At 37.3% G+C, this 17,753-nt stretch overlaps 2 protein-coding genes and 1 long non-coding RNA gene across 3 annotated transcripts; all 3 read left to right on the top strand.

Moving 5' to 3' along the window:
• The first annotated feature begins 1,825 nt into the window (after window positions 1–1,825).
• myadma (myeloid associated differentiation marker a) lies at window positions 1,826–6,228 on the top strand. The gene is made up of 2 exons (XM_079445226.1): window positions 1,826–1,941; window positions 3,667–6,228. Exon 2 carries the CDS (start codon window positions 3,701–3,703, stop codon window positions 4,586–4,588), a length of 888 nt encoding a protein of 295 aa, XP_079301352.1. The 5' UTR covers window positions 1,826–1,941; window positions 3,667–3,700; the 3' UTR covers window positions 4,589–6,228.
• Window positions 6,229–8,547: 2,319 nt separating this feature from the next.
• LOC306876915 (GTPase IMAP family member 7-like) lies at window positions 8,548–12,095 on the top strand (the record flags this gene model as incomplete). The annotated part of the gene is made up of 2 exons (XM_079428367.1): window positions 8,548–8,554; window positions 10,909–12,095. The coding sequence occupies 2 exons, from the start codon at window positions 8,548–8,550 to the stop codon at window positions 12,093–12,095; spliced, it is 1,194 nt and encodes a 397-aa protein (XP_079284493.1).
• Window positions 12,096–15,522: 3,427 nt separating this feature from the next.
• LOC306888451 lies at window positions 15,523–17,585 on the top strand. Its single transcript, XR_013785753.1, has 4 exons — window positions 15,523–15,591; window positions 15,676–15,731; window positions 15,891–15,919; window positions 16,385–17,585. It is a non-coding gene; the product is annotated as an uncharacterized lncRNA (long non-coding RNA).
• Window positions 17,586–17,753: the final 168 nt, after the last annotated feature.

Here is a 17,753-nt window from a genome sequence, read left to right as displayed (position 1 = left end):
TTTTGCATGAAAGAAAAATTTATAATGTTGACCCAAACAACGTATTTTTGGCTATTTCTTCAAATATACCTGTGTTACTCATGACTGCTTTTGTGCTCCAGGGTCACATATATGTTATTAATATAATGTTATTATAGTTAACTAAAACCATAAACTAAATGTTGAAAGGACATCAAATATATATTTTATTTCAGTTAGTTTCCAAGGCAACACTTCTCCTTTTCATTTAGTTCGCTCGATGTACTAAAAAACTAAAATAAAAATGGTATTTTATAATAGACATATTTAAATACAATGAAAACTAATGAAACAAAAATGATAAAAACACAACAACATTTCCAAATCTATATATGCTACTGAAATGATCCTGAAAGAACTTGTGAATTGTAGTTTTACCCAGCTGGCACAATACCAAAAAACAAAGGAATATGTATAAACATTATTTATTGATGTGCTTTTTTGGTAACACGTGTTCTGAGATGTATATAGTTGTAATAATTGTGTACATGCTTTAATAAGGATTATATATAAAAAAAAATTTTTTCATTTAAACAGTGATTCTGTTTTTTTATTATCACAATTAATAAATAACAACAAAATAATTATTCTAACTTCACTCTACAAAGAAATTAATTTGTATTGTATTGCAAAACATATGTTCCCTGACCGGGAATCGAACCCGGGCCGCGGCGGTGAGAGCGCCGAATCCTAACCACTAGACCACCAGGGAGCGCTGATTACAAGCGCCTCGTGACTGATTATATAGTGAACGTGTCTGAAACAATCTCGGTGGTTTTACCACATGATTTGTCAGATTTAGAGGCTCTACCGCGTTTAAAATCACAGACTGACACCAACGAACACAACTCATCCCGTTTTTACCATGATTAGGCCACTCTCAATACCATTCAGTTGTCTAATTTAACTTTTCCCCTCATTTTGTATCATATTATTGTAATTGTTTTTCTCCATAATAAGAACATTCAGCTGATACACCCCTGACAGTTTTTCCCAATTAAATCCAGTTGACCGACAGCTCTGGAAGACATGTTGGGAAAATTACTACAAGTTTTTGAAAAGTACTACAAGGTTTTAAATGGTCACAGGCCCTACTGAATAAACACTAAGGTTACTCTGATCCTTCACACCTTTATTTTCAATTATGAACATTTAAATGTCTTTCCACACAAGTCTTAATTTTATGATTTGTGACACATACTAACACTATTTTTGATGCATTTAGAAAAAGGGGCCTGAAGACAGCCGTCCCCATCACTGCTGTTGAGGAGGAAGAGGAAATGTGGGTTAATATATTTTTACTCAAACATAATACACTTATAGTATATTGCTTGGGTGTTTCAAAGACACTCTTAATTAATTTGTAATGTACTCGTAATACAAAAAAAACTTTAATATCACTAATCAAGCATGAAAATAGACGTACTTAATACTGAAATTGTCTCAATTTAGCATCAAAAAGTACACTAAATACACTTAGTACAAATAAAAGTTTATCCAAAATAGCACACTTCAAGTTAACTAATCATTAACACACTTGAAGTATACTGACAATTAGTCTGGCTGCAAGAATACTTAGCATACTTCTTCTTCACTAGGGTTTACTTCAGTCACGCCTGGGTTTCGATCCTGTTCATCACTCCACTCAAAAACACATTTTTTTTGTATAGTGCATTTTGAGACGATATGACATGGCTAATGGAATGCTAAATACCAACATCTAATTTTAGCACACAGATTCCTTCCCTAGACCTCATGGAGAGGTCAGATGGTAAGAGAAGGCAGTACCTAATTTGGTATGAAATGGGCGGAGGACAGAAGTGAGTCTCGTTAAGAAAGAGAACATCTGGGCAGCGTCACAGGAGAGGGGTCGGTTCTCCTTTGTGATAAAAACTGGAATAAAGCGGAAAAAGTCTGTACTAGGTATGTCTGTATCATTTGTTTTATTTTGGGTTAGTCTATGTTTGCATTGGTTTTGTGTTTGCATTGGCGAATTTTTATAGAAAAGACGCTTATTTAGCCTGAGGAATGCGCCTCATTTACCAAACTACGCTTTTGTGGAAATACTTCAGTAGCCTACTTCATACCTGCACTAGATCTCTGTTGCGCGGACACTGCGCACTTTAGGAAAGTCTGGCTTATATTAAACGCATTCTATGAGAATTCTGTTAAATGCGTTCAGTTCAAGATCGGAAGGTTTTGGGCTAACTTACACTGTTCATCTCGACCTCATCCGACCCATAAAACACAACAACCACACCCGTCACCACATCCGCTAGCTGCTGGAGGAAAGATGGGGCAAACACAACGCTGAGGCAGAAGTTTAGCCCTGTATGGAGGCTGTGCAATTAAATAAAACTACAGAGGCGTAATATATAGTTTAAGTCTACCTCGACGGCTTTAAAAGCTGCTTTTTGTTTGCTGGCTGGCTTGTAAGCAGGCAGTAATGTGGAGGAAGTGACCCGTAGCTGAGTCACTTCTGCTGATATGGGGTTGTTAGATACGTGGTGTTAACTCATAGGTTTATGTGTTAGTCAAGAAGTAGCTTAAATTGGGACATAATGTGTGAAATTCTAACTCTATGTCTGAGATCTTAAAGGTACACCCAAAAATGAAAAATCTGTTATGCCATTCCAAGCCCGAACACATCTTTACTTTGCTTTAAAAAGGAGATATTTGGTAGAATGACCTGGCTGTCCTTTGTTGACCTACATTTAAATAGTTGTTTGCTGAACTGATCGCCTGATGCATCAGATTTGAGAGTTAGGGTAGAGAGCACACGATTAACTTGTAAAAGGAAATTTTGGTGCTTTACAGCCATGCTCCATTTATTGGCATTATATGTAAGAGAGCAGGTTGGACATTAATCATAGAATCAAAATAATTATTAAAATGTTATAGTTAATTTTTTTCTTTATAGTTAAAGAAAGTCGGATGAGTTAGAAAACAGTATGAGTTTAAGTAAATAATGATAGAGTTTTCGTTAATGTATAAACGGTCATGAACATCAAATCAGAGAAAAAGTGTGTTAGACATGCTTCTTGTGGTGTTTCCCTGAGCTACATTAAAGGGTTAGTTCGCCAAAAATCCGTCGTCATTTACTCGCCTTCAAGTCGTTTCAAGACAATCTGAATAATGTTGGCAACCAAACAGTTGCTGGTAGCCATGACTTCCAAAACATACTATGGAAGTCCATGGCTTACCAGCAACTGTTAACATTCTTCAAAATATCTTCTTTTGAATTCAGCAGAAGAAAGAAATTCCTACATGTTTGATACAACACAGGGGTGAGTAAATGATGCCACATTTTCATTTTTGGCAAACTATCTCTTTAAAACCACACTGGGAATGAGTGCATATCTATCTTTTTTTTTTTTTTGGATCAGTACTTAACGGTTACGCAACCAAGGCATGAATGCAATACAATGCACAGTTTAGTAAAGTCGGTGCAGTGCAGGAAACAGGCCACACTAAAAGTGTCAAACCTCATTATCAGGCTACATATTCACACATCCAGGGCTGAAGTGCTTCTCTTGAGCATGTGGTCTTTGTAACACGATCATTGATTGGTTCATGTCAAATCTCTCAGCCAATGGCATGCTTTGTTGATTCAGATGGTCCATCTGCTTCTCTGTTTGTCCTTTGCAGAGTCACCAGAAGGACACACAAAACTTCTCCAATCATGCCTCTGGTGGTCTTTAAGTCCTCCCGTCTCATGTGGGTGCGTTTGGCCGCTCTAGTGTTCACTTGTGTGGCATTTAGTGTGGTGGCCCATGGAGGGGCGGTCAGCAGCGGCGGCATGTACGACTGGAGCATCTTCTGCTGGGCTTTCAGCTTCGCCGGGACCCTGCTGGTTTTGGTGGTGGAGCTCATGGGTCTCCAATCTCGCGCACCTGTGTCCTGGAACAACTTCCCTGTTACTTTCGCCTGCTATGCTTCGCTTCTTTGCCTGTCGGCGTCCATCATCTTCCCGCTCTACTTCCTGAAGGGTGAAACGAGGCGCGATGAGGCGAGAGACCACCGAATCGCCGCCTCGGTCTTCTCCTGCCTGGCCACCGTGGCGTATTTTGTCGAAGTGAGTCTGACGCGAGCACAGCCGGGCGAAGTCGCCGGGTACATGGCCACGGTTCCAGGCCTGCTGAAGGTTTGCGAGACCTTCGTGGCCAGCATCATATTCGTGTTCGTCAGCAACCCCATCTCTTACGACAGTCACTCGGCTCTGAAGTGGTGCATGGCCGTCTACTGCATCTGTTTCGTGATTGCGGCAGCCATCGTGATCATGTGCATCGGTGAATGCACCGGGCGCTTGCCGTTCAAGTTCGATCGCTTCCTTTCTGCCTACGCCCTGCTGGCGGTCGCCATGTACCTCACCGCCACCATCATCTGGCCGGTCTTCAATTTCGACAGCCGTTATTCGAGGAGCTCACGTCGACCAGACTACTGTCAAAACAGTCATGGGTTGTGTCCGTGGGATAAACTGGTGGCTGTGGCCGTTCTCACCGCTCTCAACTTCCTGATCTATCTAGCGGATCTGGCGTATTCTGCCCGATTGGTGTTTGTCACGGTGTGAGAGAGCAAACGGTCGTCTTTTCCCTGACGTTGATGAAATCTTTAAAAGCTAAAGATTTTACAGACTGTGCTTCAATGAGTTTGAGCTTTTATTCCAAGTTTCTGGAGCAGGAGGAAAATGTTCAGTGAATAATGGTGCGTTCAAGTCAGAAAGATCGTACTTATGAGTTAAACCTGCATAAACCACCACAGTGGCATCATTATGAGTGGGAAACAGTATTATTCTACTAGTTTTTAGTCTTATTGATTGATTAATTGTGCTATTTAAATAATGAAATATCATTATCGAGTTAATTAAGGGTGTCGAAATATATTGGCAGTGTTTGAAAATTAATAGTTCACATGATACGGCACATAATAATTCAGCGCCATTACGCAACGCTATCTATCCACCTTTTTCCTACGCCCCACTATGCTTTGCGCAAATTATGGGAGTAACTTCCATTTACACTGTAAACAATGAGAAAACGGTTCAAAAACTGGGTACAATGAGGTGACATTATTTTACTCCCCCTTCAACTTTCATTAAAATGAGATTCAAAAGTGTAAAATCATTAACAAACTACTTTCAGCATCCCACGAAGATCCTTCTCTCCGCAGGAATTTTTCCCCAAACCGGAAGTGCCTCCCGTAATTTAAAACACAGTAGGCTCGTTGGGAAAAAGGTGGATAATCTTTGGTTAAATTCTCATGTGTGATTTGTTTCATTCATACTCGACACTGAAAGGCACCATGGCACAGAAAGTCCACAAGCGAGACTCCTAGACATAATAAAACTAATTACCTTCCAGGAAATCCAGCAATCTGTAGCTGAATCAAATGCATTTATAATGCAGTTTTGTATTATAAAACATGATGAGAATCAGCACATGATTATGATAGTATAAGTTTTAGCTGTTTTCTTCAAGCAATCTCAGGTATTTTCATATGGATAATGTATATTTATATTGCTATATTGTATAATTCTGTTTAGTGTAATTGATCCTTTTGTGTGCAATGGTGTGATTCATTGGTTGAAAAGGATTATATACATTGTTAATCCCTTTGATATTTTACTTGAAAAAAAAAATTAAAAATCTAACCTTTCATTGGAAAACAGTAGTATATTTCATAGTACACATGAGGTTCATTTTTCTCCTATGTGCACCAAACCCATCTTCAGTGTTTGCTGCTGAAAAGTTAATTTTCTTAGTTTCATCTGACCACAGACCCCGGTTCTGTCTGAAGATCCAGTAAAGCCAGGTCCTTTTCAATCATTCTACGGTCAGATGAAACTAAAAAAGAAATCATGACTTCAACTCATAAATACGAACTTTCAGGAGGACTTGAATGCACCATTGATTGTATTTTAAAGTGTTTAGTGCATTTTCTGATTGTGCCACTGCTGCCTTATGATGGAGTATGGCGTCCACATCGCTGTGTTCAACTACTGTATGTTTTTCTGCTGTTTTATGTGACTTGAAGAGCATGTTTGTCACATGTAAGTGTTATCAGTCACACGTTGCATCACCTTAGTATTTCAGCCAGGTCTGTGTTCATGTGTTAGAATGAAAGTCAACAATTCCAGAGCAAAACATTTTTATATTGTCTTCTATATTTTCAAATGTATCAAGAACAAATAAAATTGTGACATGAAAACAAGTTTCTAATTTACATTGTGTTTATTGGTTTTCGTTTTAACATTTATTTGTGAAAGTATATTTCAAAATGAAGATGCTATGGTATCACTTATCAGATATTTATTAGATAAAGAACTGTTTATTTTTAACCCTGCTTTCATATTTGTCTTGCAGCTTATGATCTTCTAATAAAGTACATGAATATGACGACATGACTGGTCACAAGCTTCTAGAATGAAATATCAGTAAAGGGTTATAATATATTTTAGAAATAAGTTTTTTTTTTACACTAACATTTTATTTTATTTTTTCAGAAAATTGTCAAATGTGACTCTTTGTGAGCACTTCACTGAAAAAGGGCACTTTTAAAATTCATTTCATATAAGGTCATAACTAACTTACCAATCTTGTTTATCTGGATTCATAATGTCTTTACATCAAACGTCATTATTTATTTTTTAGTAATTTGATGAGATAGAGCTGTGGAAGCTCATTTACTGATTTGTCACTTGCTTTAAATCAATTAGAAGCTGGTCGTGAAAAAGCAAACTATGATAAAATCTATAAATGCACACTGATGCACATTAACATTCTTCTGAAGATTATGATGGTTCGCTCTTTTGAAACTAAGTTTGTAGCTGTGCATATTTTTAAATGGAATTGAATATTTTCTTGTGATCATCCGTAAGAAAGCTTTACAGGCTGAATGCAGAGACGTCAGTTGTGTGTTCTTCATGAAGAGCAGCATTCGCTCCTAGTTTACAGGGTCTCCAGAGAAACCAGCGATGAATGTGTGACGTAAGAAACACATGGATCATGGGAATTAAATATGATAACATGAGATTCTGAAGTATTTTTTGAAGCAACATTAGCAAATGTTGCCATACTGAATATGAAAATACTAACTCTTTTCACTGACTCTGACATTTGAGGCTTTGAACTTTCCCATTCAATGCTAGATCATCCAGTCATACCTAACACATGACAAAAGAAGATCACTGTTCTTATGCATTGAAGACAAAACAGTCTAAAATAAATAAATAAATAGTACATCCCTACATCTTATTTCTTTTTTTTATTCTCTTTCTATTCTATTTTGTCTATAGCACACCTGTACATAGTTTATTTTATTTTATTATTATTTTTTGTGTGGTTTATACATATATTAATTAATTAATTAAAATGTAGTCAATAATAATAATAAATGTCAGTCCTCTCTTCCTGTGTCTTGAGTTTCCCCTCCTCTCCTGCCCATATTTGGTTTGTTCCTGTCCCCATTTCGGTTATTAGTTTATAGTCCCCAGCCGTGTGTTATTACTTATCTAGTTTACGCCTCTGTTTATAAGCCCTGTGTTCCCTGAGTCTGGTGTCAGCTGTTATACGTCATCCCTTGTGTTTTGTGTCTCCTGCGACTCCTGTGTTCAAGCAACTGGATTAATAAATACTGTTTGAGGAATTATTTCCTTGTCTCCAGTGAACTAACTAACTAAATAAAGTATGTTCAAAAAGCTATTTTTGATGAAAAAACAGTAACACTTTAGACATTCTACTAAAAGTAAGCAACTTAACTACATGTCGACTAGCAGTCATTAGAGTATTATAGACTGTCTGCTTAATATCTTCTAACACTTTATTTTGATGGGTCCACAACATATATACTGACTATGAGAAACTCTGCAAGTATATCACAACTTATTCTACTGACCCTAAACCTAACCTAACAGTCTACTCTGAGAGTTAGTAGACATGTAGTTGCAAAGTTACTTATAGTTCGTAGAATGTCTAAAGTGGACTATCGAAATAAAAATACTATTCATAGTACTGGTGTTGGTAACAGTGACACAATTCCACCTTCTATTTGATTCCTGATTCTAAAGAATGAAAACACAGAGTAAAGGTAATGTGAATCATTTATACTTCAGCCTTTTCTATTCTGCTAGTTTTCTAATAACCAAATTTGACTGTTTACCATCTGTTTATCTCTCAGGAAGTCTTTTGTCGCTCTGATTCTGGAGGAATTTGCTGTGAAAATGAGATTGTGACGTGAAGTAGGACGTTGTGAAGTAGGAGGTGCGTGAAAGCGTGGAGGACTGGTCGTGCTGGTAATTCTTGTAGTTCATCTGTAGTGTCTAATGACTCATTTAAGGGTGTTTCGAACAGTGAAACTCTTCAAGCTGTTCGCTGATACACATCAAATCGCCTTTGTGCTACAGTAGTTTTTTATTAAATAATCTGATAGAGAACCAGGAATCATGACTGGATGAGATTTTAGATAAAAACATCAGTAATACAACGTAATTTGGATTCATTACTGGACCTCAGTTGTAGACGGGACAAGAACATGGGAGGTAAGAAATGATACCATTAATGAAATACCGTTCCTTATGATTCTAAAATATGAGATGATAACTTTGATTTTGAACGATTTCAAGTGTTTCCATATTTAAGATGAAAAGCTACTAGAATGTTTAACCTTTAATAATTCAGATGCTACCAATCTTAAATGGGAAGTTCACTCCAAAAGGAAAATGGGTATCCTTTATTAACCCTCAATTTTCAAAAATATATGACTTTAATTCTGCTGTTGAACATAAATGTCTCAAATTGTTTTTACATACAATGAAAATCAATGTTGTCTGACCCTCATTGTTCTTCTAAGTAACTTTTCTTTGTCTTGCAGAATAAAATCCGTCAGACTTAGCTTCAATCTGACGCCTTACACCAAAAGATTACTGTTATGCATAGAAGACTTAAGTCTGTAGACCTCACAGTTTATTATGAAAACGGTGATTTATTAACAATAGGATATCCCCAAATAGTCTATGAGAGTCATGTAATTTTGACCTAAATTTGACTTTTTATGCCATAATCTCTACTTTCTTTGGCATTTTCCTTTTTTCCCTCTTTTATCTCATAATTATGACTCAATGTCATATGAGCTTTTTATTAATTTTTTTTAAACATAATTATGGATTTTTGTCATATGTCATATTTTAAACTTATCTCATAATATCTCTGTCATCATTACTTAATGTATCATAATTTTAACATCTCCTAAGTGACTTGATAGCATCACAATTTAAATACAACCCGAATTCTGAAAATGGTGGGATGTTTTTTTTTTTATTTGAATAAAATGAAAACTAAAAGACTTTCAAATCACATGAGCCAATATTTTATTCACAATACAACATAGATAACATAACAGATGTTTAAACTGAGACATGTTATGCACAAAATGAGCTCATTTCAATTTTGATGCCTGCTACAGGTCTCAAAATAGTTGGGATGGGAGCATGTCATGGTGTAGCATCCTCTTTTCAAAACAGTTTGAAGACGTCTGGGCATCGAGGTTATGAGTTTCTGGAGTTTTGGTGTTGGAATTTGGTCCCATTCTTGTCTGATATAGGTTTACAGCTCCTGAAGAGTTTGTGGTCGTCTTTGATGTATTTTTCGTTTAATGATGCGACAAATGTTCCCTATAGGTGAAAGATCTGGACTGCAGGCAGGTCAGTTCAGCACCCGGACTCTTCTACTACGAAGCTATGCTGTTGTAATAGCCGCAGTATGTGATTTTGCATTGTCCTGCTGAAATACACGTCGTCTGGAGGGGAGCATATGTTCCTCTAAAACCTTTATATACCTTTCAGCATTCATAGTGCCTTCCAAAACATGCACGCTGCCCATACCGTATGCACTTATGCACCCCCATACCATCAGAGATGCTGGCTTTTGAACTGAACGCTGATAACATGCTGGAAGGTCTCCTTCCTTATTAGCCTGGAGGACACGGCGTCCGTGATTTCCAACAAGAACGTCAAATTTGGACTCATCTGATCATAGAACACTTTTCCACTTTGAAACAGTCCATTTTAAATCAGCCTTGGCCCATAGGACGCGACAGCGCTTCTGGACCATGTTCACATATGGCTTACTTTTTGGATGATAGAGCTTTAGTTTACATCTACAGATGGCACAGCGGATTGTGTTTGCCGTCAGTGGTTTCTGGAAGTATTCCTGGGCCCATTTAGTAATGTCAATGACAGAATCATGCCGATGAGTAATGAAGTGTCATCTGAGGGCCCGAAGACCACGAGCATCCAACAAAGGTCTTCGGACTTGTCCCTTATGCACAGAGATTTCGCCAGTTTCTCTGAAACTTTTGATGATGTTATGCACTGTAGATGCAATTTGACGTTGAGGAACGTTGTTTTTAAAGTATTTCACAATCTTTTTACGCACTCTTTCACAGATTGGAGAGGCTCTGCACATCTTTACTTTTGAGAAACTCTGCCTCTCTAAGACATCCCTTTTATAGCTAATCATGTTACAGACCTGATGTCAATTACCTTAATTAGTTGCTAGATGTTCTCCCAGCTAAATCTTTTCAAAATGTCTTGCTTTTTCAGTCCTTTGTTGCCCCCGTGCCAACTTTTTTGAGACCTGCAGCAGGCATCAAATTTGAAATGAGCTCATTTAGTGGACAAAGTGTAAAATTTCTCAGTTGTAATCATGACTTAGTATGTCAATACTTTTATGGCATATTTATGACATTTTATGTCAATTATGACATATGTCCGTTAAACTTCCATATTATGATTATATGTTCAAGAAATAATATAGATCTTTAGACCTCATAGTGTATTATTAAATTAGTAAATTCCATTATTAACAACAGTTTTTTTTTTTTTTTTTCAAGCAGCTTCTGGCTCTCAGCCTGAGAAAAGGATTGTGCTTCTTGGGAAAACCGGAGATGGCAAGAGCAGTGCCGGGAATACGATTCTCAAACAACAAGTCTTCAAGAGCAAATCTTCACCAGAATCTGTGACGGCTGAATGTGTCAGTGGAGACCGGAAGGTCCACGGCAAAAAGATCACCGTTATTGACACGCCTGGACTCTTTGACACCGGCCTGGATGAGGAGAGCATCAAATCCGAGATCATTAGATCAGTGATCGAGAGCTCTCCGGGTCCAGACATGTTCACCATCGTCCTGAAGGTTGGGAGATACACGGGACAAGAGATGGAGGTCGTGGATAAAATCGTTGAGTATTGTGGAGAAGATACCTTCAATCATTCAGTGGTTTTATTCACTCATGGAGAACAGCTAGAAGGTCAAACCATCGAGGAGTTTGTGAAGATGAGTCCAAAGCTACAGGAGCTGGTTGATAAATGTGGAGGCCGCTGTCACGTCATCGACAGCAAATACTGGAAAAAACGACAAATGGGATACAGGAGCAACAGAGTCCAGGTGAAAAACCTGCTGGAGACCGTCGAGCAGAAGCTGAAGGACAATCAGAACGGCTGCTACACCAACGAGCTGCTTCAGATTGTGGAGGAAGAGATTCAAGAGGAGATGAAGAACATAAACGAGGTCAATATGTCGCCAGAAGAGAAACGAGAAGCAGCGAAAAAGATTGTGCACAAAAAACTTCTGGTTAAGCTTGCAGGGGTGACCACAGGAACACTAACCGGTGCGTTTCTGGGCATCGCTGTCGCTGTGGCCTCCGTCGTCACGTTACTGAAAGCCGCTAATATTCCCGGAGTGATGAAAGCCGGAACCGTAGCCGGGGCCGCCGGAGCCACGGGGATAGCAGCGGCGATGAAGGCGGGGATCTTCGCTGCGGGGGCCGGGGTTGGAGTGGCCGGTTCCGGTATCGCTGCAGCTGCAGGTGTCATGGTTGGAGTCGCGGCTCTCGCCGGAGCGATCGGGGGAGGAGTTACCGGATGCAAAGCCGCAGATGAATCGGATTCGGTGTGTGACGCAATAAAGAATGCTGCGAAACTCAACTATGAGAATGCTAAAGGTGCTGTGAAAAAGGCAAAGAAACATCAACACAAACTTTTAAAAAAGGAGACGAATGAATGCACTGATCAGGGAACAGAATAGTTATTTGGGCCATTCCACAGTATGGGTGCCATTTCTGTCCCCAGGACATTATCCCTACAAATATAAAACATAAGCTGTAAAATACATTGTATTATTAAAGCAAAGTGTCATGCACATTGATCTAACTATAAATTTTAAATATATAATTTAAAAATATATTAAAAACTACTGAAAACATAGCATTATTTTGTTCATGTTTCGTCTAACAGAACATTTAAAAATGTAATATAATGTTTACTGTACGTATACTGAATATTAGGGAACAAACTACTTATTTATAATTTATTTAGTGCAGTCAAAAATATCAACACAACCCGGACGTACATCATGGAGACGTCTGTTTGGCGTCTGCTCACCCTTATGAAAATTAACCATCGTTTTATTACCAATAAAACCAAAAAACAAAAACATGGTTGCTGTAGTTAAACCATGGTAACCACACATTAAGCATGGTTTTGCTACACTAACCATAGTTTGACCATGGTTGGCTATTTGTAGTAAAACTGTGGTTATACAAATGGTAGTAATCAACACGCCAAAAAAACTAAACAAAACATGGTTACTACAATTTTAATACAATATAATCATGGTCAATTATGGGTTTTATATCTGCAAGATGTATTTTTTAGAGTGTTTGCTCATCTGCAATAGCCTAGTTTCCCATCAGATGTCAAATAGACGTCTATTTAAGATGTTTGATTTGTGTATGTAAAACTGACGTCTTACAGACGTCTGCCAGAGGTTTGTACACAGCAGATGCTTTAGATCACGTGATCTTTAACAGACATCTTGCAGACGTACCTGTGCTATCTGGGAAAGAGAAGAACAGGCCCCGTATTCACAAAACATCTTAAGGCTAAAAGTAGCTCATAACTTTCTGATTTAGGAGAAAATCTTGGGTGTGTCAGTCCTAAATTTAGGACTCATACATTTTCAGAGTGTTTTAGTGCTAAAACTAGCTCATAAATCTGAGAAACCTTAGGTGAAGAGGACTCCTAAGTCACTAAGACCAAGCCACAAACTGTCCTAAAATGGAACGTAAACATTTTAGAAACATTTGACGATAATGAGCTTTTAAAAAAGGTACCACTTTTGGTTTTGGAGGTTATCCCAACTCCAGAATTTCCTTTGATTATATCCTTGTTTTCATTAACCAGCTGGGAAAGAACTAAGTCACAGCTGTTCTTGCGTCCAGTTTTTTTTTTGCATGTATTACTATCAGCCATGATTATTCTACTCTGTTAATTAAAAGGCTGTTTATATGCACATACACTAATTGTTTTTGAGAAGCATACATGTAAGAGGCTGACAATAAGCAGAACATATACTTGTTTAATTAGTGACACTTATCACTGAATATCACTATAAAATGTTCTGTGAATACAGGCCCATGTACCGAGCCGATCTCATGAATGTGCGTATAAATAATACGCCAAATAAAAACGAAAGCTCGTGGTATTGATACGCAAAAATGGACTATGGCGTGTATATGCTACGCGATGGGTAGGGTTAGGGTTGTGGAGTAGATGCGCATCATATGTACGGGAAAACTGCGTATCATATGCACGCCAACAAATTTCATATCATGCATGCGGAAATTGTGTATTATAAGCACGCGTGTCATAAATACGCCAAAGTCAATTTTTTTCCGTATCAATACCACGAGTTTTCATTCTTATTTTGGGAATCGACCGTTTTAGTGATTTATATGACATTTACATTTATTCATTTAGCTGACGCTTTTATCCAAAGCGACTTACAATTGCTATATATGTCAGAGGTCGCACGCCTCTGGAGCAACTAGGGGTTAAGTGTCTTGCTCAGGGACACATTGGTGTCTCACAGTGGATTCGAACCCGGGTCTCTCACACCAAAGGCATGTGTCTTATCCACTGCACCATCACCACCCCCATGACGCTAAACTTTAAAGGTGATCAGGCTACTAAGATTAAGATAAAACTAAATTATGTACATTTATATTTGTTGTTGCGATTGCGTTACTGCATAGGGTTTATTTTTTATTTTCTCTGTATTATATGAACAGTCACTCTTTTATTTATCAAAATGTAATTTTTGTTATTAATTAGCACAATAAAATATGTTTCACATGTACTATTAGAGTAGGTCTCTTTTTATTTTTCTCACACGAGTATAAGGGTTAATCTTGGCCTGCATGACAACAGCTGAATCTCTCATTACATTTGAGTTATTTTCCTATAAGCCTTTAATTTCAGTGTACACTAAAAACCTTTCCCTATTTCCAACACTGCTCCATCGAACAGACCATGCAGTTTTCAAATAAACCTGACAGATGTGATTAGCTGGATCAGGTGTGTTTAATTAGGGTTGAATTTGAGCTTGAGCCCGATTTTTATCTCTTTGACTTAGTTCACACTGCAGGCTAAAGTGGCCCAAATCTGACTTTTTTGCCCAAATGTGAACCATATCTGATTTTCTTATGACTGATTTTCTGATTTTTTCAAATCAGGCCCAGGCCACTTTCATATGTGGTCCTAAATCGGATACATATCTGATGTTTTTCAATGCCACTTCAGTCTGAACGGCCATGTCGCATTTCATGCGATTTTTACATCATTGAAATGCGACAGATGTCACAATTATGCGCTAACACAAGCAGCATGCATTTTTATTTCCACAGACACAGTGCGCTGCGTCTGACGCCACGTCTTCTTCTGCGCATGCGGGTCACTTCAGGGCCGTGTACGGTTCACACATGAGACTGATAGCAGTCGCATTTAAATGACAATGTGAACAACAGCGCAAAAAAATTTGGATTTCCGCAAAAAAATCCGATCTGAGTACTTTGTGTGACTGTTCAGGTTTGACTTGTTCAATAATCATTATATGGACATGTTGGGTGAATCTCTGTCCAGCAGGTAGCGCTCTTGCAATAGGATTTATCGTGCAGTTAAACTCAGTGATAAAACATTCCAGTATCTTTAGGCATGAAATGAGCTTTATTGTACAAACATCCAGAAGAGGTTGCAGGTAGGTTCTCAGTTTATTGAAAGCACGTGAACTGAAAAAGCTATCTTTACATGAATTACAGCTTCTAGAACTACAAGTGGAGTAAACTTTTATATTTTCAACTACATCCAAATCACAGCGATGAAAATGTCTTCCTGGTTTCCTGCTCCCTAGAACTGAACAGTACAACAACACGGTGTATTCTTACACCGTTTCTATTATATTCTTGCATTTCTGTGCAGAACAGTTTAGGCTTCACTCTTTAAACATCACTTTTGGCCACTATACTGTAACTATCCTACTTACATGAACGTTTTTGAGACTGAAAGATATATATGCTTACCCGTAAATTTCACATATGGCACATAACCTGTTTTCTGGAAAACCCGCCATCCCACTCAAGGCAGTTTATACAGGTTCCACAACATGTTTCAGGAACACATGAAAAAGAAAGTCCTCCTCAGTTATTTCTAAGAGCGACAACAGAAGAGTGAGAGCAACAGCCAAAGTAAGTACTTCACTTCTATTTCATTCATTAAAAGTTAAAGGTTATGTTTTTTTAACAGTGTTATTTTCATGATTTCACTTGTAGATCGTAGATCAGAAGATAATCTCCAGTCTAACAAAACAGAATCATCATTATCACAGGTATCATGATGATCCCTCTCACAAGCACACAGTTAAATATGTTATATGGTTTACAGTTTGATATGACAACAACAAATGAGACACATGTATAGACACATAATCATGCAAACAAAGAAGTTTCCATGTTTATGAAAAATCGAGAGATTTCTTTTATTACAGAGATCACCACCATCACAGGACAATGGCAGGTATGTTAAAGAGTCACTTATATATATCGATTCTGCTGTCATATTATTAATAGCTATGCTAAATATTGTTTTGGGATCATTAGCAATTTTGTCAACATAATAGCCTATATGAATAATAATTTCTCTCAGTGAAAATTACCACTTATGAGAACCAGAAGGGCGTAAGTTACATTTTTGGTGAAATGGAGATATGTACATCAAATGAAAGCTCTTAATGAGCCCTTTCTACTGGCACAAGTACTGTCATCTATGAGTGTGCAAATTTGGATTATAAACAACTGAAATCAGCAAAAAATGTGGTACAATGTTTGTTTTGGCTCTCCTGTAAAGTTGGTGAAATGTCACTGACGCCCTTCTGGTTTTCACCCCTCAATATACACATTTAAATGATATTTACAATGTCATGAAGAAGAAGTTTTCAAGATGATATTATGAAGTCTAATAGCACATATCTTCTTCCAACAGCCAAATTATCTCACGACATTATAGGAGCGATGGCAGGGATGGCGATTGGTGCTAGTCTGGCCTTTACAGTTCTGTTGGTTTCTATTCTGATTTTTATTTGTGGACCCAAAACTTTAAACAACATTTTGTTTTGGGCGACACTTCTTACAGGATCAAGTGTGTTTTTGCTAGTATTTGCTGCTGGGCCAATATTCCTACTAGCCTTCATTCTAGCTGTACCCGTTGTTGGAGCAGCTGCAGGGATTGTCATTGGATTGGACGCAGCACAACACGCTCATTCAATGCATGATGCCTTGATTAGGGCAATCGTTTGCAACTTTGAGATGGCAAAACGCGTGACTGATAATGGACACCAATTTAAAGTAAAAGCAGATAAATATGTAGAACTTTCTACACCAAGAATATCAAAAGTCATTGAGGTGTAGTCAAGTCAAATCAGATTAGTGTTGTCACGATACTGGAATTTCTAGCTTCGATACGATACCTTAAAAAATATCGATATTCGATACCACAGAGAAAAAAACTGGCACAATATTAAGGGGGTAATTTTTTTAATTTAAAGATAAATGTAACCAGTCGAGAACATGCGGTATATTTTACATGAACAAAAAAAAAGGCTTGAGGTACTGCATTTGTTGATTTATTTATTAATCTTAGTTAAATGTTAATTGAAACTAACGTTTACTAATACATGTACTAATTAAAATCCAAAGTTCTATTTGTTGATATTCTCATTTGCTTCATAACCAAAATATTTCCAGATATAGGGCACTATGAAATCCATGTTATTTTTCCCCAAATTCCGTTTTATTTTTTTCTACGTTCAATTTTTTTCCATTTAAATTTTTCTGGATTCCGTTTTTTTCTGTTTGAATTTTTCTGGACTCTTTTTTTTTTAATGGTCAAATTTGGTCAAATATTTTGTATAAGTATTATACAATGTTATAAATGTCACACAATGATATGACTTACATTGCATTGTCCTTGATGTCTGCTGCTGATGATGTCAGTCTCTTTAAGATTAAAAAAAATTAAATATTTGTTTTTATGGATTTATGGATTTGAATAATTTATAAGGTTTCTAGTGGTCAAATGGAGCCCAGGTGAGAAAAGAGTGCAGTAAAATACACTTTATTTCAGTACACTTCCATAATGTACTTAAAGTGCTGTATTTTCCACATAAATTTTGTACTTAATATACTAAAAATTATTCTTTAGTGCTTCTTACAGTTTTTCTCGATTGCTACCACACAATTCATGAAATAATTCACCATTTTCTCACAACTATAAACCAAATCTCAAAACTACACACCAAAAAAAAAAAAAAAAAAAAAAAGTCAAAATTTGTTGAAACAAGCAAAATAATCTG

This window comes from Barbus barbus (assembly GCF_936440315.1).
Source record: "Barbus barbus genome assembly, chromosome: 2".
Taxonomy (NCBI): domain Eukaryota; kingdom Metazoa; phylum Chordata; class Actinopteri; order Cypriniformes; family Cyprinidae; genus Barbus; species Barbus barbus.
The sequence above is the reverse complement of the archived record's forward strand: the minus strand, read 5'-3'. Positions and strand labels throughout refer to the sequence as shown.

What these genes read in the sequence shown, in the direction of transcription:
- myadma (XM_079445226.1), top strand. Translation starts at nt 3,701, where the DNA reads ATGCCTCTGGTGGTCTTTAAGTCCTCCCGTCTCATGTGGGTGCGTTTG.